The sequence below is a fragment of the Aedes aegypti genome, chromosome 3 (assembly GCF_002204515.2).
Source record: "Aedes aegypti strain LVP_AGWG chromosome 3, AaegL5.0 Primary Assembly, whole genome shotgun sequence".
In the NCBI taxonomy this organism is placed as follows: Eukaryota; Metazoa; Arthropoda; class Insecta; order Diptera; family Culicidae; genus Aedes; species Aedes aegypti.
Window position 1 is genome coordinate 124,610,986 of NC_035109.1, and position 21,900 is coordinate 124,632,885.

At 38.4% G+C, this 21,900-nt stretch overlaps 1 protein-coding gene across 3 annotated transcripts in view; it reads right to left on the reverse strand.

Moving 5' to 3' along the window:
• The window catches only part of LOC5575779 (diacylglycerol kinase eta), a 296,019-nt gene that overhangs the window by 39,164 nt on the left and 234,955 nt on the right, over positions 1-21,900 (reverse strand). For all 3 annotated transcript variants that reach the window (XM_021855669.1, XM_021855670.1, XM_021855672.1), the window contains 3 exons: positions 6,665-6,816; positions 6,404-6,599; positions 5,625-6,122 (listed from right to left, as the gene is read on the reverse strand). In XM_021855669.1, the coding sequence (XP_021711361.1) occupies positions 5,625-6,122; positions 6,404-6,599; positions 6,665-6,816 (846 nt within the window). The remainder of the gene's footprint in view (positions 1-5,624; positions 6,123-6,403; positions 6,600-6,664; positions 6,817-21,900) is intronic.

The following is a 21,900-nucleotide window of genomic DNA, read 5'->3' on the forward strand; positions in this document are numbered from 1 at the left end:
AATTTGTTGAGGTTTCAAGAGCATTGTTAATATCAAGTTTTGCTTGTAAATAAATGTTAACATCAAGATTAGAGTCAATACATGTTTCATATATATTCCAGTCAGCTCGAAAATAATTGAAAGTGGAGCTGATAGGATTGAGAATCACTTCATGGGATATTAAAATGTAACAAGGACATGATCAGAATCAAAATCAGCATGAGTAACTAACTGGCTACAAAGATGAATAGAGTCGGTTAAGACCAAATCAATCGTAGAAGGATTTCTAGAAGAGGAAAAACATGTAGGGCTATCAGGGTATTGAATTGAGAATTATCCTGAAGGGCACTCATCAAATAAAATTCTGCCGTTGAAATTACTTTCAGAATTATTCCATGACCGATGTTTGGAATTAAAGTCACCAATCACAAAATAAATTGACTTATTGCGAGTCAATTTTTGCAAGTCAGTTCGGAGCAAATTAATTTGCTGTCCAGAGCATTGAAAATTGAATTTTACTTCATTTACATTAACGTTTGATCACTTTCATTGCACTAGAGTCCAGAAGATTCTACCCCATTACCCCGAATGACATTACCCTGAATTCAAAAATCTTGGGGAAATTTTATCATGTCTAGTCAATTGTAAATTCGGGGAAATAGCATTCGGGATGATGGTCATGGTACATTCGGGGTAATGGCATTCGGGTGATGACATTCAGGGAAATGGGATTCAGGGTAATACGGTAGAATCACTCCAGAAAGCTGTTCAACGCGGGAAGATGCATCTAGAGTTTTAGAATGAACTTTAGATAAAATATCGAACTTAAGAATGGAATAGCCAACTTTCTTATTTTTAGAAGTTATGGTATACGTAATTCCAAACCACTCGTCAATGTATCCTATGAACAACTTTTATAACTTAGTAATACGCAAATTCTCATGCTCTTAGATTGTTGATATTAGTTTTTCTTTTTTTTTTTTGAGTTTTTCTTTTAAAACGCATCGTTTTTTTAATGCACAAAGATACCGATATAACACGTCTGTATCTAAGACAAGACGGGGCAGGTCAAAGTACAAAAACGAAACCGATTGCCTGTCAAAAAAGACCACTTCGTTTTGGTCGTTTTGGCAAAGGCCTACTTCCATATCATTGAGTTGGAATGCAACAGGGCACTTTGTTGCTAGCTCGGCCGTATTACTTCTTCTTTATTTTCTTCTTCTTCTTCATCATCTTCTTGGCATTAACGTCCTCACTGGGACAGAGCCTGCTTCTCAGCGTAGTGTTCTTATGAGCACTTCCACAGTTATTAACTGAGAGCTTTCTTTGTCGATTGACCATTTTTGCATGTGTATATCGTGTGGCAGGTACGAAGATACTCTATGCCCTGGGAATCGAGAAAATTTCCTTTACGAAAATATCCTCGACCAGCGGGATTCGAACCCACGACCCTCAGCATGGTCATGCTGAAGATGCTAATTTCATGGTAGAGAGGAGTTTTCAGCGATACTCGATTTTTGAATTATCGCTCTTTTTGCGTTAAAACTAGGCGCTGGAAATGTAATGTGAGTTCATTAATGCTGTTTTGTATCATAATTTGCATTTTCACTACATTTTGACTCCTTTTCGAAAATTCATTTCCTCCCATGAACCCATTGCAATAAATAGATTTAACATCTATTTAACACAACTTTTTTGGAAACATTTATGAGCAATCACTTCATTACTTATTAGCGTTGCATTATCATTCGCTCTGGATGATGTTTGACTTCATTTCGTGCAAATATTCGATAGTCCATAATTGGTTCACTTTTATGTCGAATGATAGGAACGCTATTGCCATAATTGGTACAAAGACAACGCTTTTTAAAACCAATTTTTAGAAGCTTTAAGTTAATTTAGTACTAAAACTGTTTAATTCAACTGTTTCGCAAGGCTTCAAACTAGTAATTAACATCAACATCAATAAGCTTACGTTTTAGAAACGCGGTTAAAATTTGATTTTTATCCATACTGTTGACATATTGCATCCATAATTGGTACACCTACCCTATCTTTGATTCATAACTGTGGTATGGGTTTCAATGCCCCACAGTTATGAATCAACGCTTCTGGTAATACGGTTGACGTTTTATTTCCTACGGACGGAGAAAATATGCTTAAGCATATTACAATTGATTGCGATGTTGTACAGATTTATGGTTCACGTACGTAAAATCCGTTCTGCGTAATTGCAACTCTATTTGATGAGATATTTGCGTTTTAATCCAACTTTGATCCATATCTGTGTGCTATCCATAACTGTGGGGTGACTGTAAGCGGTGAAAATAAATATTTTGTTCCGAATGTTTTGAAATCATGAATGAGTTTGACATTGCTCTCGTCAACCATCATCATGACGACAGCAGCACACCCCACCGGACGAATTGTCGTCTTGGGAGCGAACAACAGTGGAAGTACTCATTAAAACACTAAGCTGAGTAGCAGGCTCTGTCCCAGTGAGAACATAATGCCAAAAAGAAAAATAATGTTTGCACCATTAGTTCCCAAAAAAAAACTTTTATATTTTTAGAATCAGTTTGGGCTTTCATCAGTGGTCATCTGTGTCGTATTCCTTCTTTCAAATAAAACTATCGTTACTTTTTTCCAACTACAATATTAACATTTTATTTACTGCGAACCCGAAAACAAATCGTGCGCGTCAAAATTCGCTAATAGACTGAAGAACTCTCACTGTGAACGCGATGCTGAATACTTTCTCTCTCTTTTGCTTTTTCGATTCTTCGCTACCGTCGTTCCATTCGCCGCCAGCAGTTGTAGTTCAATCGATCTCTCTCTTTTCTGCATTTCTTCTGTTCAGCCATTTGGCATCTGCTCTTGTTGGTATCCATCTTCCTGTTCGTTTTCTGCTTCAAGCGAACATTAAACCGCTATATGTAGTGATGGTCATAATGACACTGATGGAAATGCACTAGTGTATATTATGTACAATCTTCTACGATGAATTGAACTTGTAAATTTTTCATATGAATGTTCCAAATTATCGTAACAAACGAATTATTAATTTCTCAATTTACTCTATTTTACTACAATCTGGAGATACAGTGAAACCTCCATGAGTCAATATTGAAGGGACCATCGACTCATGGAAATATCGAGTCATGGAACAGCAATCCTTTGGAAAGCTGCTTCTAGGGACCATCATAGTAACCATGAAATTTTGTTTTTAGTATGGTTCCATGAGTCGATATCGAGTCATGGAACATCGACTCATGGAGGTATCACTGTATTCCAAAATTCCTTGAGGAAAACGCGTAGCCGCTCACGTTAACATTTCAGGCTATAGATTTATTCAAAATTTCGGTTATTCGTTTTTCAAAAAAAAAAAAAAAATACTTTGATGAGAATCTGTTGTTAAACATTAATCAATTGTCATATCATCTTAAAATGCATATTTTCAAGTTTTATATTTTTAAGGTGAAGATGAATCGAAGCCAAACCTCAAATTTTCAAGAGCACGGATCTGGAGAACCAAATATCCGTTTAACCTGAAAACTTAATCGATTGGTCACATGCTGGTGGTGACCAATCGATTAGGTTTTCAGCTCAAACGGGTGTTCGGTTATCCAGATTTGTGCTCTTGAAAATTTGAGGTTTGGCTTCGATGCATCTTCACCTTAAAACAAGTGCTGTCACCTATTGCTCGTGTCTATATAATGTATTTTGTTTTTTGAAAGTTTAAAGCATGTTGCAAAAAATATTTTAAGTTATTTCTGTATTAAACTAATATGTGGTAACATTGAACACCTATGAACACAACGTTCGGTAATATTGAAAATATCATTACTTAATAAAATCAAGGTCCCTGAATCATAAAATGAAGACTAAATACTTCAAAGTCATTTACTTTTTGAGTTATTTCAAAATTAAAAACACCTGAATTGTAGAATACGCCTAAAAGTAGGCAATCTCCTAAGCAAATGTTGCTTTCTTTATAGTAATTTGTGAAATATTCTTAACTGAACACGTTTTCGGCAATGCCATGTTTAGTAACAACCGCATCTCTCTTGCTCATATAGTTTTCAGAACTCATGTAAGGCATGATTCTTTGATCATGTCATCCCTAATCTTGAAAATCAATGTTTCTGAAAGTTGAAAACTTTACACGTGAACACAACCTAATTTTCACAAAACCCTTAGTGTTTATTAGCTCATGAATAGAAGAAAGAGAATCACCATTCATGCTTTGAAAATATTTCATCGATTAATGTTTATTCGAACTTTTTACGAGGAGGGTCATTGCGATCAATATTACCCCGCTGATCAATGTTACCCAGGATTACGGTAATTGTTTTTGAGAGAAGTATTTATGTGTCTGCTGGAAGAAGAGTTTTTGAAGGAAGTGTAAAAATATATGAAAATCTATAAAAAAAATAATTTTTTTTCGCGATTTAAATATTTTTTGTAGTAAAAAATGAAGCTTAGGAGTTAAAATCTAAGTTAAAAATTATGACATCCCTAATTGCCAATTTCTTATGGGTTGGGTTCGATGGAAATTTTCTAATAGCAATTACGAACAACTTTTCTTAAAACCACTAGAAAAGAAAAACGAGCTCTTTTTCCTGCCTAATTGACATTTCGTACCATAGTGCATGGAAATCAGAACACATGTGTCTATGAAGTAGACACCACAAACTACTGAAACAATGGAGCTTCATCTGCTCCTTTCACAGCCATTAGTATTCCGAGCGAATTGCGGGACATAGTTGCTCTAACCATTTACCGCTTTATATGGCGGGATTTCTTTTTTGTTTCCAGATGGAAACGACTTTTCCAACTGCACCACAGGTGATTTTACGTTCTCCGAAGGCATAAAAGTGCCGACCAAGAACGACTAAGCGGTCACTCACTACCCCATAACGACCACCATCGTCATCATCTCCGTAAAGCTTATTCAGGCATTCGAGTGAATGGACTTCCCATAAAGACGGGAAAAAAGCATCCAACGTTGACTTTTTGTCGAACCGGTATTCAAACTCCTGGGAGCTATTAATGGTGCCTACCGTTTGGGGTTGTTGTGTGGGTTGCTTACAGAATGGCACGTGCGACGGCGATGGTTAACCAAACTTTGGATGCAGACGGAGAGAACAGTACGACTCATTTTGCGGTCATATGGCTTTACCTGTAGCTTTTACTAAGACAATGGATGAATGGATCGCAAATTACCCGATCATAATGTACAGTGCACATCGTACTCTCGTGCTTCTTGCTGACGAAAGTTTTGACAGCTGGAGTAATAAACCAGTACGTCTGAACGCTTTTTTAAACCAATTTATCCATTTTTGAACCTTGAACGGAACTATTCCTTAGTTTTTCATTGGACCCGTCAAGGAAAGGTCACTTCGGAATATTCACTTATTATGACTGCATTAACGAACAAAATTAATAAAATTGTGAAGTTTTGAATTAACAGGGATCCTCACTTGCCCTAGGGTACCTTACTTCTATATGTAATATTTGGTAAACAAAATTATAGCTCCAATTAGATTTACTAAATGAGGATGGTTCTGCTGCCTCATAAAGAACACCTAGATTTTTTTTGGTATAATAACAATTTATACTTAAAAAATAGTGATGGTACTTACCGTCATGTTTAATTGATCGATTTCGCTGAGCACCCATCCAACAGACCCATCCCCGGAGCAGATCAATATCCGAAACGGGTCAAAGTGGCGAAACAGCCGCAGGCCCAAACCCGGTCCGGATGATATGAGATCGAACACCTGCGCCGGATTCAGCAGCTGCTTGAAGCGTCGCAGAAATTTGACGCCCTGATTGTCACCTGATTTAGAATTCACAAACACCAACAGTGGCGAAAAGCTCCCATGTGGTTTGCACACATCCCAAGCGTCGTCGATTCCGATCGAGTGGAGTGAAATCGGCGGAACGACTGAGACCCTGGCTGGACCCAGAGGACACGCTACTTGGGCCTGGGGTCTACAGGCGGTGTGAACCGTTGAACGACACCAAAGGCAGCGCCAGTCCTGCAGACGCATCACCGAGCCGCACGTCTTGTCACACACGATGCATTTGGCCGACACGGGAAGGTTACCCTCCATCCACTGGTGGGGCATGACGATGTTCTGGAATGGGTTAAAATTAGGAGGTCAATCGGAGCCTTTTCTTATAATCAATAATGGATGGTTCTTCATTTGTTGTTATAACAAAAAAAAATGAAGAAATATGCATCGAATCTTTCAACGCTAGATGTTTAACAACAAAACATAAAATTTAATATTGGCGTGATTTTCGTTTTTTATACCTTTTTTTTTAATCTGTTCAGATCTTTAACATAACAATATAAACCATTTGTCGTCTGAAGTTTCGACGGCTATTTTTCGATAATTAAACTTTTTTGCCTTACCCCGTCCATATCCTCGATGATATCCTTCCCAACCGAAGCGAGCGTGGTCCACTTGCAGTTCGAGATCGCCTTGGCGGCGCACCGTTTATGCACTTTGCACTTGCACACCTCACAGGACAAACCATGGGAGGTGACCCCGGAAAGGGCCTCCCGACAAACATTGCAGTAGGTTGGCCGGGCGTGGGACGTTGCATACCTGGATGAAAGGGTAAATCGAAATCACTAGAGGTGTCGAGAAATTTCCTGGGAAAAGCTAATTACCAGTTGTGATGTCCCGACAGAAAATCATGCTGATCGGGTGGTCCCGGCTCGAAGAATTCCCTTGACGAGGCGGCTTTCAGCGCGTGCAGCCAGTCTTCCATTTCACGGCGATTTTCGGCACACAGCACCAGAGATCGGGTTGGAGTGATTAGCTGTAATTAGAAAGAAATACGGTTAGACTTGTTTAACAATGATTACTAATAAAAGCAATATTAGCTTATCATTCTTAGTTGAAATATTTAACAAATGTTTCCAGTTATTTTCCTGGAAAATTGAAAAATATATTTTCCTGGAAAATTGAAAAATGGTAAGGTTGTGACAATTTTAAAACCAGACAAAAATCCTGCAGAAACTTCTATGCTGTCCAATTAGTTTGCTTTCCTGCATCTGTGAACTTTTTGAAAAGGTTTTTTTTTTAACAGAATGATGATTCACATAAATGAAAATTCAATTTTTGTCAATGAACAGTACGGATTTCGCCGTGGACATTCGACCACTCATCAACTGTACACGTAACAGTAACAAATTGGATTCGTTCCAACAAATCTGAAAGCTATTCTACTGGTATTGCTCTTCTAGACATAAAAAACGATTCGACAGTGTTTGGCATAAAGGTTGGATTGTAAAATTTAAAAACTTTAATTTTTCAATAGGGAAAGTGTACCAGTTATGGCCATAGTGGTTGCCAATTTGGCCATATGTAAAATTTTGATAACTTTCACATTTTAATTCTTTTTGAATGTTCTAACATCAAGATCTATTATAAATCTAACTACTACAATACACACAAATTTTCAAAATTTGAGGACATGAAAGTAATTACGTATGGCGAAATAGGGAACCATTATGTCCATAACTGGTACACCTACCCTATACATTGTTAGAATAATTCAAAGTTATCTGACAAATCGTACACATCAGGTTAATTATCAGAACTCCAAGTCTGAAAGACTTCATGTAACAACTGGTGTTCTTCAAGGCAGCATTTTGGGACCAATATTATACAGCATTTTCACATCTGACTTACCTGAGTTACCTCAGGGATGTCAAAAATCTTTGTTTGCTGATGATGGCGCAGAGACCAAAAGACGAAGCCTACGTGTCATCTGTGGTAGATTGCAAAAGAGTTTGGATATTTATTCTTTATACTTGCAAAAATGGAAGATTTCTATTAACGCTAAAGAAATCGATGTAATGTTTGGAATGATACTAATTAAAAATAAAAAAAATAGTTAAAAAGGCTAGGATTTAACTACGAAAACAGAATAGAACGATACATTTCAAAAACCATCAGCCTTGCAACTTCGGTAACGCTAGTCCATATTCAGCAATTGATTATCATAGCTCTTCGGATAAGCGGGGTTTGCTGCACGAGTCCTTCCCAGTATTTTTGATTACATATTTCGTACGGATACAAGTTATAGTTAAAAACCTCCTCCTCCCAAAACGAACAGGACACACAGATTCACAATTGGCAGTCCCATAAATAATTCAATCGAAAAGTGTTAACAAACAGGGACGACGACAGTAATTCCCCTTTCCTTCCTCTGTCATCATAAACTTCTAGCACCGTATTCTGCAGAAACTTTTCCACTCGTACAATGACATGGGAGCTGGGATTTTGATACTGCCGAAACGGTATCTTCTCGGAATGACGGTCGAGTCGAACGACGATTCTACTCGTTCCTGAACTGTGCCTTATCAACGGAATCGCGGTTCCGATAGATTGATGAAGCGGTTTATGTGAGACGGATGAAACATCGGAGAAATGCTCTCGATGAAAGTTGTTTGTGCAATAACAAGAACGGTAAATTTCAATACCTCTTAGAAAATGCTAAACATAATATTGCCGCTTCCGCGAAATTTGTAAGGCGCTTTATTGTACATCACTGCCAGAAACACTTTATCAAGTGTCCTGTGCGCACTGACATTCATGGGAAACAATAGCTTACGGTTTTATTGTTTCCGCTTGAGGGGAATAATCATTACGCGCAACAGACATTTGCTTATCAAGCATTCCGTGTTTGTCGAAGCAGTTATTAGTAGCAATAGGTTGCATTATTTCATGACGATTCAGATCTGTGAAGACGAATTCCAAATCAAAATCATAATTGATATTTGCTTTTTAAGAAGCATTCCCCTCCCCGTATCGAATAATTCGAAAGATCAATGATCACCATTGATCTAGGAAAGAACCCTTTTATTTTTTCGATGATGTTCCACGCAAGTTGGTGGATTTCATCAGATGTGGGTTTTCACTAGGTTAACTAGCAACAAGCGGGGTAAGCAGAAGCCAAGAACCTTACTGCTTGTTGTTCGTTAACGTGCTCCAATGCCGGAGAATGTTTTTGTTTTAATTTTTGTTTTTGTGTCACCCGACAGCGCTGACTGAACGCCCCAACAAGGTCTCGGTCACATGGCTGTACTAACTGAGCCAGAGCAACGCTCGTTCTGGCTTTTCTCTTTCTCTCTTTATTTTCAGATTGGGAGATTGAGTTCCCCGCGGGAGCGCGATAAAACGCCCCGATCGCTGGCGGCGGGGGTCGCAGTTCTGTCCGGAGGAGTCCGGGTGCAGTTCTGACCGGTGGAGTCCGGGTGTGTACGACGCGCGCAGTTCTGACGGTTCGTGGACGTTGCAGTTCTGACGATGTACGACGCGTGCTGTTCTGACGGTCCCCAGTTCTGACGAGGTGTGCCGTTCGTTTTCGACATTTTCGTTCAAAGTTCAGTGGGCATTTTCTGCCAAATTGACGAGCGGGCCAATTCGGGTCGAGAGTGTTTGGTAGTGATATAAGGTGGATAAAGTATAGGTGGATAAAGTATATTTCGGGAAATTGGTGGAACCACCCACATACGCTATCAGAATCGAGGGTAAAGTGAAAGTGTCTCAATCGATTCCTTAAGAACGATTCTAAGGGTGGAAAGCTAGTGAATTGTGACGACCTTTTAGTAATAAATAAAATTGTTAGAAGGAAACAGAGTGATCAATATTCCGAAAGAAAACCAGTGACCTAGCCGGGGGGCCCGCTACAAGTGGTGACAGCGGTGGGATCCGAACCCACGCCATTTCTGACTGGTGCCTAAAACCAATACAATTGGTGGAACCACCCACATACGCTATCAGAATCGAGGGTAAAGTGAAAGTGTCTCAATCGATTCCTTAAGAACGATTCTAAGGGTGGAAAGCTAGTGAATTGTGACGACCTTTTAGTAATAAATAAAATTGTTAGAAGGAAACAGAGTGATCAATATTCCGAAAGAAAACCAGTGACCTAGCCGGGGGGCCCGCTACAAGTGGTGACAGCGGAAAAGCGTTTCTTCAAAACGCCGGCCGCCAACATTTTCAGACTGGACATTTTTAGACTGGTGTGATAAGAATCGAGAAGAAATAAAAGTGTTGGGGGAGAATCCGGCAAGTATTTCCAGCAGTTGAGGCAGCTGCGTCCGGTGCAAGTGATATTGAACAGAACGATACCAAGTCGACGCATTCCAAACAGTCGATTGATGACCAGCAGCAACAGGAAGAAGAAGATGAGGATCGCGATGATAAGGACGAATCCGCGGTGAGTGTGTACTATTTTCTTCTTTTCCTAAGTTAAGCTCTAAACTCTTAAAAAAAAAAAAAAAAAAAAAACTCTGACTGCGATCCAATTTCCTCAGTTGTATTATATATTTAAAAACCTTGGTTTTCTGTTCCATTGTACATATAGAGCCGATAAGGATAAGTTTTTTTTCCTTCTTTTGAACTTTCAATATAAGAAGACTGTTGAAACAAGTTTTAAAAAAATAATATCGATGATTATAAAGTGAATGAAATAGCGTAGATTTTAAGCCACTAGTGTAACTTTTAAGAGAGGGATAACACATCTTTACATTAGGATTATCGAACGGAATTGAACAAACCCTTCTACTATTCTGCTTTGGTTGCATGAGGGATGAGTTTTTCTCCAAATTGCATTTACTTCTACCTATCTCGAGTCTAAGCGCGATTGTAGGGCATATTCGGTAAACTTTAACGTACTTATTTATTTATTTATTTGACGTCAAACATTTTGTAGACCATTCTAAATTACATTGTGTTCTTAATATCTATGTGTTTATATACTATAAATTTGTTGAGTATACTCGATTCAATATTTTTTTTGATTTCTCAAAACAGATTGCCAATTTGCGTTATCTAATTTCAGTCTAATATTAGTATAATTGGCTCTACTATAATCGAAAATATTCTCATACACATATTCGTGAGGAGTATGATAAATATGCATAAACATAGAATATTCTATTGCCGTGTGAAATGCTTCATTTTTCCATAATGGTGAAATTGACTCACTTACACAGAAATCTTCATGCATATTTGTCAATAAAAAAATTTTTTACGTGATTTATTTGATTAAGGCCTAAGGATGCAGTTTTGTCAAAAATAAATTGCAAAGTTTCATTATCGCCAACAACAGGGAGTAGAATACTCTCGTTTTCAAAATCAGGAATGAAATCTGCATTACGTTGATTGAAATCGCCATAAATATGCACCTTGTTTTCGGGAGGAAGTTGATTTATGATTTCTTCTGCTATCAGGAAAAAACTCTCGTATGTTGACTTACAAGCCTGATCTGGGGGAAAGTGAACTGATACAAAAATATGAGTTTCTTTACCAATATTTGATTTAACCCACACCTGCTCAAATTCTTTAAAGTTAGGTGAAGCAATGATTTCAGAACTGAAATTTGATGATATTGCAACAACGAGTCTTGAATGTAAATAATTTAAATAAAAAAAAGGGAGGAATTCCCATCTAATGAATACATATATACATTAAAACTGAAACACTCACAAACACAAATAAAGAAAAAAAAAAAGGGCCACATATTTAGCAGATAGTGATAAAATCTTTAAAAGTAGCGAAAATTTTAAGTTTTCTGTAACTTTTCTTCTCCAATGTTCTTTTATTAAGCTGTAGCGACTATTTATTAGCATGTCTTCTTTTTGTTTTAGCTGCAGATCAAGTTAAGATTCGCGAAAAGTACAGGTTTTTAGAAACTCAAAACAATGTACACACACTTATAATTACTGCATTTATCCCTCCATCTGTAAACATCGTCAAACTTGCCGAATGACAAGACTAGACGAAATAAAGGAGTATGTAGAGAGAGAATTCAAGAATCTCTGCAAAAGTAAAAATAGGGCGAGGTCATTACAGGGTATCCTAGCCAAACAGGAGCTTCTCAAAGACCACCTTGTCGAATTTGAGTCCTTATTAAAAGCTTACATAGACTCAACACAGATGATTGGAACAAATTGACTGACGACCTAGAATTCGTCAGAACAAGAGTAAACCAATCCCTGAAACTTTTAAACGGGACATCGATAGCCCCAGAAAGGATAGAAAATAGGCCAAGAAGAAATTCAGACTACTGCCTTGAAATACAAATCCCTGCATTAAGGCAAGACGAGCCCTTAGAACCAGAAGATAGTCAGGTCTGGGAAACCCCACAGTTCTCATCGTCGTTTAATAGCTCGGGAATAAGTCAAATTCAATTCCCAGAACACATAGGTTCAAGGGAAATAACACAAGAGGAACGTAGCTGTCAGGATCACTCAGGAGAAATTGATCTGGACAACACGAGCTTCATTAAAACATTAGACAATCTTAAATTAAAATTTTATAAATATAGTGGGATACTAAACAAATCATTTAGGAAAATGTCAATCCCTGACCCATATGTTTTCCCCATGGTAACAGCGGTCCAGTGTATTCCAGAATTTCACGGGAAACCAGAGGAACTTCAACCATTCCTCATTCAAATAGAATACTTTGCTAATGGTATTCCAGTGGGAGCTCCACACGCACCACTGTTGAACGTGGTGTATACGAAGCTAAGAGGGGAAGCTCTACTTCGGCTCCAAGACATCCAGGATGTGACATGGCCCGGAATGAAAGATAAACTCGAGAAGACTTTCCAGCTGGAAAAGAGCATCGGGTCACTCATAAAGGAAATAGAAACGCTGAATCAAGGCGACAGGGAATCTTTCGAGGGTTATAAAACACGTGCAATGAAATTGTACAGGTACATTAGTACCATGCCAGACCATGGGAACGATTCCTATGTAGGATCTACGCTACGGAGACACTTTTTGGGAGGACTCCGTAGTAGTGCTCTGGCCCTAACGGGCAAATCCCAGAGAGATAAAACCTTTCCGGAACTTCTCAAATGGCTGGAAAGAGAATATGAGGAAGAAGAGGAATTGAAAGACATCCACAGACGGCTACAACCAGGCAGGGGCGAAAACTCACAGGAGTATCAAAACCGGAATTGGCAGGATCAAAATAATCAGTTATATAGGAATTCTAACTACAACTGGCGCAACAATTATAATCCCAATAACAACAATTACAACCAGACCAACAACCACAACAACATTTATCAACGGAACAACTACAGACCCGGAAATTATAATAGGAATGGAAGCGGACCGAGTAACCATAATGGACCAAGGTACCAACATAATTTTGGGGGAGGAAACCAAAACAACTACGGCGGAAGAGAACAGCAACAGAACCCACAAAGGAACCGGGACGAAGGATACCACCAACGGAATTTCAATCACCCTTCGGACCAACGACGGAGTGTTTCAAAAAACTGAATAAGCGGGATTCCAGCAACCCGTTGGAATCCCGTCTTAGGCATTGTTTGACTATAGACACAGCGGATCGCCGAAACACAGAACCAAGAAAGCAAGACACGATTAAGAACGGGGTAGTACCCATCAAATTCACTAAAGAACATCGATTTTGTATAGAGATTAGCACACTTGAAGCACCAACAAAAGTCACCGAATTTTTATTAGACACAGGAGCACAAGTAAACCTCATAACTGCCAAACGAGCAAAAGAAATCGGGTTGAAAACTATGAACACCAGAAAATTCTTATTTATCCAGGGAATAACGGGGAACTCTATGAAATCATTTGGGTCAATATGGGCCAATTTAAAAATAGCGGATTTTGTAGTCCCAACTGAGTTTTATGTCGTCAACGAGCTTACCTTTCCAGCAATTCTTGGAGCGAAGTTCATCAAGAAGCACATATATTCCATTGGAGAAAACTTCGAAGCAGGGGTTTTCAAAACTAATGCCATGGAGAAAAAATCTTACATGCAGAAAGACCGAGTAAGATGGGATATCGTAGATTACGTTCTACGAGATATGGGGGACCAGGAAGAAATTGAAAAGTATGTACATCCGGAGGAATTGGGTGATCCCGAGTCGATAGACCAAGAGGAGGTGTACACGGAGAAAGAAGAATACTTCGAAAACACCTTAATCAATGACGACTTAGTAAAATTAAATCAGGAAATGGGGGAGGTATTTACTGCTAAGACACAAATAGCTGATTTTGAACACGACGCAAGTATGAGCAGTATGTCCTTCGAACAAACGATTGAGCGCGCTGAACAACCGACAATGTTGGATTTAGACGGAAATATGGATTGTGATGTAGTCGAAAACAGAAATTGGAAAAAAGTAGGGGGTCAAGAACGCTTAAACAAACTTATAAGCAAAGTTAAACTGGATCACTTAGACGAGGAAAGTAAGGAAAATATTTTCCCTATGATCCAGGAATTCAAAGAGGTTTTCTTTCTAGAAGGAGATGACTTAACGTATACTGATGCAGCGACCCACGAAATTGAAACGACCTCAAATATACCCATTAATAAGCGACAGTATCGGTTCCCGGAGGCTACTAAAAAACACATTAATGAACAGGTTGACGAAATGCTGGAACAGGGGATCATAAGACCGAGCAAAAGCCCCTGGAATGCACCCGTATTGTGCGTGCCGAAGAAACCCGACGCAAATGGAAATAAGAGGTACAGGATAGTCGTTGATTTCAGGTCCCTGAACACAGTGACAAAGCAATTTGTATATCCGATCCCCTTAATCAACGAATTGCTTGATACTATCGGGAATAACAAATACTTTTCAACATTAGATTTAAAATCGGGATTTTACCAAGTCCCCATACATCCAAGGGATGCGGCCAAAACAGCATTCTCTACCCCTAAGGGTCACTTCGAGTTCACGAGAATGCCGATGGGACTGAAAAATAGCCCATCCACATTCCAAAAATTAATGAATACTGTGTTATACGAACTTGGGGAAATCAAAGCGATAGTCTACCTTGACGACATAATTATTTTTGGGGAAACGGTCGAGGAACATAATTATAACCTGTATCGCGTTTTGGAAGCACTACGAAAACATAATCTGAAATTGGAACCAGAGAAATGTCATTTTCTCAAGAAGGAAATTGAGTATTTGGGGCACATAGTAGACCAAGATGGAATTCGACCGATGAGTAACAATGCTGAGGCCATTAAGAACATGAAGCGTCCCGCAACCGTTAAACAGGTGCGCTCATTTTTAGGGTCAATAAATTTTTACGGGAAATTTATCCCTAATATTGCAGGACTAAGGAAACCATTAAACGACTTACTAAAGAAAGATGTTAAATTCGTATGGACCAATGAATGCGAAAAAGCCTTCAGTGAACTACGGGGTTATCTGTCATCGGAACCATTACTGGTCAGACCAGACTACGATGATACATTTGTAATTACCACGGACGCCAGCAATTACGCAATAGGAGCAGTACTATCGAATGAGAAAACGACAGACAGACCGATAGCATTCGCTAGCAGAGCGTTAGTAGGTGCAGAGGTTAGGTACTACACCATTGAAAAGGAGCTTCTAGCTATCGTATGGGCTTGCGAGCACTTTAGACATTACATATATAACCAACGATTTATCGTTTATACCGATCATCGACCCTTAGTTTCGATTTGGCGCCTTAAGGAATCATCTCCTACACTAACTAGATTAAGGTTGAAAATGCAGGGCCTCGAGTGTGACATACGATACAAACAGGGAAAAGAAAATGTTGTAGCAGACTTTTTATCACGACTACCAGGAATTGAAAGGCAACATCATGATAATGAAAAAAGCAAAGCAACCGTCGCGGTAGTAACTAGACTTCAACACAAAAGGGACGAGCAAAGTGAAGCATTGGACAATGTTATTACCCCGGACGAAACGGAAGAAATTCAAGGAAATGGATTGTTTGATATCGATCCTTCTCCCTATGACGGAGAGGCTGATAGAGAAAATGAACCAGAAAACATATACGAAGAATATTTAGAGGAAGTTAATGATGATATGATAGACATTGGGAAGCTCGAAATTTCGAATTCCCTGATCAATGACGCGGCAGATGTCAGACTGGTTATCTTGAACAGCAGGACGGCTCACAAGGAAATGTCACAGCTATGTGAATTACCACATGGGATAAAGGACCATGTTGACAAAGGATATATATCTATACCAGATATGACTATCATCGGGTTTATTCTGGATGGTAAAAATAATTCGTTTATAAATAGTAAGAACTTCTTTTACAAGCTCCATGAGACATTGAGGAGAAACTTAGCCTTCATGACTGAAGCAAAAAATCTCCATGTCATATCTTTTCGAAAAATTAAGCAATTCGAGATATTAGGAATGATTCAATTTATGGCAGACAAATTTAACAAACACATTTCTTTGTACAATGCTGAATCTGACCGCATTCCAGTGGAAAGAAATCAAGTCGAAACCATCCTTCGCGAATTCCATGATGCACCCCTAGGCGGTCATGTAGGAGCCAGACGAATGAGGAACAGGATTAAAACCCTATTTACATGGGAAAATATGAGGCGAGACATAGAGAATTACGCAAAACAATGTGACTCATGTCAAAAGAATAAAATCAGGAAAGCCCACAAAATCCCAATGAAGATCACGACCACATCCATAGAACCATTTGAAAAAATTTTCATGGATATTGTTGTCTTACCGGAATCAAACAATGGCAATAAATACGGTTTAGTTATACAAGATGATCTAACGAGATACCTAACAGTCGCTGCCATGGAAAATCAAGAAAGCCACACCGTAGCCAAAACATTTGTAGATAACTTCATATGTAAATTTGGAGCCCCTTTGGAACTCGTAACAGATAACGGTGCAAACTTCGTAAGCACACTCATGAAACACGTTTGCAAAATTTTGAAAATAAAGAAAATTACAACCACAGCATACCACCCACAGGCAAATCTCGTTGAAAGGTCCAATAGGGAATTGAAAATCTATTTACGGCAATTTATTGGTGGAGATCCTCAAACATGGGACCAACTCCTTCCACACTTCACATTCCAATATAACACCACGATCAATTCGTCAACCGGTTTTTCACCATTCGAATTGTTGTATGGCAGAGCCGCAAGAATTCCGAATTCAATCTACAGCATGAGAGATACGGAATTGACCTATTCCGATTACGCCGATGAGCTAAAATCAACTTTGAAACGCCTTCACGATAAAGCACGAGGAAATCTGCTAATATCGAAAAAGAAACGAAAGGAGATTTATGACAAAAAATCAGAAGAATGGCAGCCAATGTGGGGTGACAGGGTTCTTGTGAAAGCCAACCCTACGGGTACGGGGCAAAAATTACAGGCTTTATGGAGAGGACCATACGAAATAATTAGTTTTCCGAGCGAACAAACTACAGTTATCAAAAACGGAAAACGATTGGAAAAAGTTCATAACAACAGGTTATGTAAATATAATGAATGATCACATGAATTCAAGACCACATGACTTGCAAATGGGACAAATTATTTAATTGTAGTTGAGATATAACCAAGCTTATATGGCACCGACCGTCGGTGTGAATATTATAGTTTATTTCCCCCCCTTGGGAAATGAGAATAGTAATAGAAGATTTTTTTTTTGTTTGTTTCGTTTCGGCTTCTAGGAACATCTTCCTGATCTTACAACTAATATGGCTAGTGCGAGGGGAATTCATTCTGGAAATCCAGGAAGAGCCATTGCTGAAAATGGGAACCTACTCTATGAAGGTGAGATTCCCAGTACTAGAATTAGAAAGTGGTAGGTTGGCGATAGAGAATACGTTATCTAATTATGAAACGGCGTGCGGTTTATTGGAACGCTTAGTAAAAACTTCGCATTGTACGCTCTTAGCAGGGGACTTAAAAGTCGCATTAAATAATAGTAGGGGAATAAACGAGTTCGTGAAAGGGTTTTTCCCATCAAGAAAAAGCCGGGGATTCATCACAGCTATCGGAGGGATGGACTCAGACGATAGAGTGAGAATAGACACGAACCTGGATAAGCTTCGGAAAAACGAAGAATCCATTAAACTGAACCTTGATCATCAAACCGCAACAATAGACGCGATGTATAAATTCGTGGATGGGTCAATGGTACATCTAGATGGGAAATTAAAAGGGATATTAAAGAACTTCGACGAAATGCAAACATTGGTACGAGACGATCTAAATTTTACGAGTACGGTGAAAAATACAGTAGAATTAGAAACAGAACTCATTGAAATGGGATTTAGAATTCAATCCCTATTGAACAATTTAAATAAACAGCAAAATATAATTTTGCAAATCCTCTTGCGCAAGGACAACAATATGGCATGGTACGTTCAGCTATTCGAACCATCAATATTGTTACGAGCCTTAGAGGAAGCTGAACGAAACCTTGCACAAAACCTTGAATTCCCGAAGAAGCCGAATAACGGTCTAGTACCGGAAATTCTAAGACTAGCGGATGTTTCGTTTGTAACGGAAAACAATCAGATGCTAGTAATGGACCTTAGGTTACCTCTGGTGACAAAAAGGAAGTTCCAAGCCTTGAAAGGAGATTTTATTCCGCAAATCAACGGAACAATTGTAATGTCCATAAATCTAGAAAAGAATATAATTATTGAAGAAAAAACGAGCTCGTGGGGATTTGTTTTATCGTATGCCGAGTTCCAGGAGTGTGAGAAATTTTTGTCTTACAGAATTTGCAACAAAAAGGCGAAAGAAATTAATTTGTCGTCAGAAAATGAATGCGTTTTGAATTTAATGTTCAGGAATTCAACGGAAAACTGCCGAATAAAATTATTGAAAATAAACCACGACGCATGGTTCGAAACAGGGCAATCGAATGTTTGGGAATATACTACTCCGAACGAGTTAAAGGTGGATATATTTCATGGGGACAACCACACCAGTTTAACCATCAGGGGAACAGGCCAAATGAGGTTAACCCCTGGTATGGTAATTAAAACAAGACATATTAAAATTGAATACGTAGATACGAAGGTATCAGAAAATATATCCTTAGGAAGGAAATCAAACTATGCTATTATGAATTTTACGTGGGATGTACATAGCACGAAATTAATCCCAGCGTTAAGTGAAAACATTTCAAAAATTTCATTTTACGATCGTAAGAAACTATTTGATCTAGGAGTCGATGTAGATGTTCTCAAAATGGAGAAACCATTTCTAGAAAACTTAATTTACTCACCCCTTTCTTCGGGGTGGTCAATTGCAACCGTAGGAACAGGCGCACTGATAATGATAGTGTTTTTAATTGTCCTTTTTATCTGCTGCTTTAAAGGACGAATATCGTGTTCGAATCAGAGCGGATACAACTGTACTGGTCCAATAAAACCGAGACCAAGTTGTTCCCCTCCCCAAAAGCCCACATTAAGAAGTAAAGATATAGTTCACTTAGGGGTAATCACCCCACGGGAAACGGTCCCTCACGATGAGCTAATAGGGAAAATGACAGATATTTTTTCGAATCCGGAGATGAAGACTCATGGAACAATTATGTTACGAAAAGAAGGTAGCCGAAGCCTACCGATAATAGAAGAAATAGAAGACGATTACATGACACCAAACGCGCCACCGAATATAGCAAGCGCAGTCAATATGAACAATTTACACGAAGTATTTAAAGAAAATAGAGAAAATCATATCCATCTGTCACCGCTCAGGATAAAGTGGTAAATTAAATGAAGCATTGAGCATTAATGAAAAATGAGGGGAATTGCATACCCTCAGTAAATACAAAATGAAACTTTAAAGTGAAATAAGAGAGAAATCATATAATGAAATTAAAAAAAAAAATATTATTGATAAACTATGAGCCTACAGCTAATTTATAACAATGAATGCGTCCATCAAACTCAGTTTTGAATGTACCGAAGGGCTGGAAAACCAGAGTAATTACTATTCTGTAAGGGCCATAGATATCAAGGAACAAAGAGAAACAAATGATTAAGGAGAGGAAAACACACCCTCCAGAAATACGAAAAGGGAAATGCGCTTGATAAAAGAAAATTGAAGAAAACATATTGATAAATAGAAAATATGAACGTAAGAAGAGATAATTTAAGAGAGGGTTTACAAAAAGCCCCTGCAAATTTAAAAGAAACTATGAGAAATTTTAAACACAGAAAAGAGACAAAGCAAATGTCTAAAAATTTTGACGAAAGAGGATATCCAAAAACCTCTATAAAATATCGAAATTTTAAGAGAACCTAGAGGAGCCCATATCCTCTATAAAAATAAAATGGAATGATATGTACAACATGTTTTTACGCAGGCTAATCAAGGGAAAATGGAGTATACTTACAGGTCCAACCTACAACCTCAAAAGGGAGAGGGGTGGAGCAATGCCGGCAGCCGAGGACTCGCCACAGCAAGCGGAGGAAAAAAAGTGAGGTACCTAGAGGCTCGGTGAGTTAATTTTATTTTTTTTTTCCTTTAAGATTGCGCAGATATGCAAGAGGGATAGATTATTGTATTGCATCCCTGCAACAATATGACAACTTTCTCCGGCAGCGTAAGAAAAAAAAATATTTATATAGGGAAATCCACATTTGATGGGATATGAAATTCAATTGGTTTTTGGCTAACACGGATGATTTTCTTAAGTTGGTTCAATTGTGTTCATTTGTTTTGGATTTTTGGTTTGTCACATAATTTGCCGAAGGCATAAGGCTAATCAAGAGTGCCCATTGATATTTGAGATATTTAACTAATATTGCATATGTTAAATCTATTAAGAAAAAAGGCAAAAAAAATACATTTTCGAAAAAAAAACAAATATTCGATAAAAAAAATAAGAAATGTTCGAAAAAAAAACATTCGAAAAAAAAAACAAATATTCGATAAAAAAAATAAGAAATGTTCGAAAAAAAAAGTATTTCGAAAAAAAAATTAAATGCCATTAAAAAAAATAAAAGAAATATATAGTTCGTATTTAATCCATACTTTTTACTCTTAGAAAACAAAAAACTATACTTTAGAAAGAAAAAAAAAACTTTTTACTATTTATTTGACTAATTGACTTAGTTGATATAGGAGACGGAAATTTCGTAGGGACAGAATAGGGTCAGGAGAATCATGAAGCAGGAGTCTGTGATGCTAGTCATGCCGACAAGGACGAGTCGTTGGGGGTTGTCCGATCAAGAAGAACAAGTTTTACACGTTTGAAGGTGTTGGTTTGGCGCCGTAGAGAAATGCTGGGCTGTTGCTGCTTAAATTGCCATGTTAGACCGCAGTCCTAGTCTTTGTTTTTGGTAGTGAGATATGCATTTGGAATGGGAAGAATATTCTGAGCTGTGCCAAGAGTAGTCATTAGGCATCTGGAATGCCTCGCAAGAGTACTAGGGTAGTGATGTCAAGGAGCTGATGAATACCTACGATGTCCACATTGAGCTGTCTCCTTAGGATCAGAAGCTGGACATCATCAAGGCCACTGGTGCCAGAGCGAACATCGGAGAAGCCAAGATTGCAATTGCCAAGAGGATCGAAGAGCTCTAGGCTGATCGCAAGAGTACTATATGACATGTGCCAGCTGAATCCGACAAACTTCATGAAGTTGAACGGTGACATGGAAGAGGAACACTCGACGAATCTCTGAGAGTGGTTCGATTGAATCGGAATGGTGATTGGTGGCTAAGGTTACTCAACACATGGAAACGACTTTGGATAAAAGGTTACGTGCAATGAAAGGATGTTAGTTACTATTTGGAAGATACTCCGGTTTTTGGTCTTGCCGGTTGATTGGGAGATTTCGTTCAATGGACAACCCTACAAATAACTCGTTCGGGACTCGAAATCCAGTTTCGTTCGAGGGGATTTCTATTGGAACACAGACACGAAGCGGCAAGGAGGTAGGTGAATCATCTTAGAGCAGGGAAAGAAGTAAGGAATAGATTAGTACGCATTTGCAAAGGAAAAAAAAATCTTTGTCTTAGAATGTAGAATAGTCCTAGGGATACTCTTTACGCTAGCCAAATGCCTACTGCAAGTTTTTCTTTGC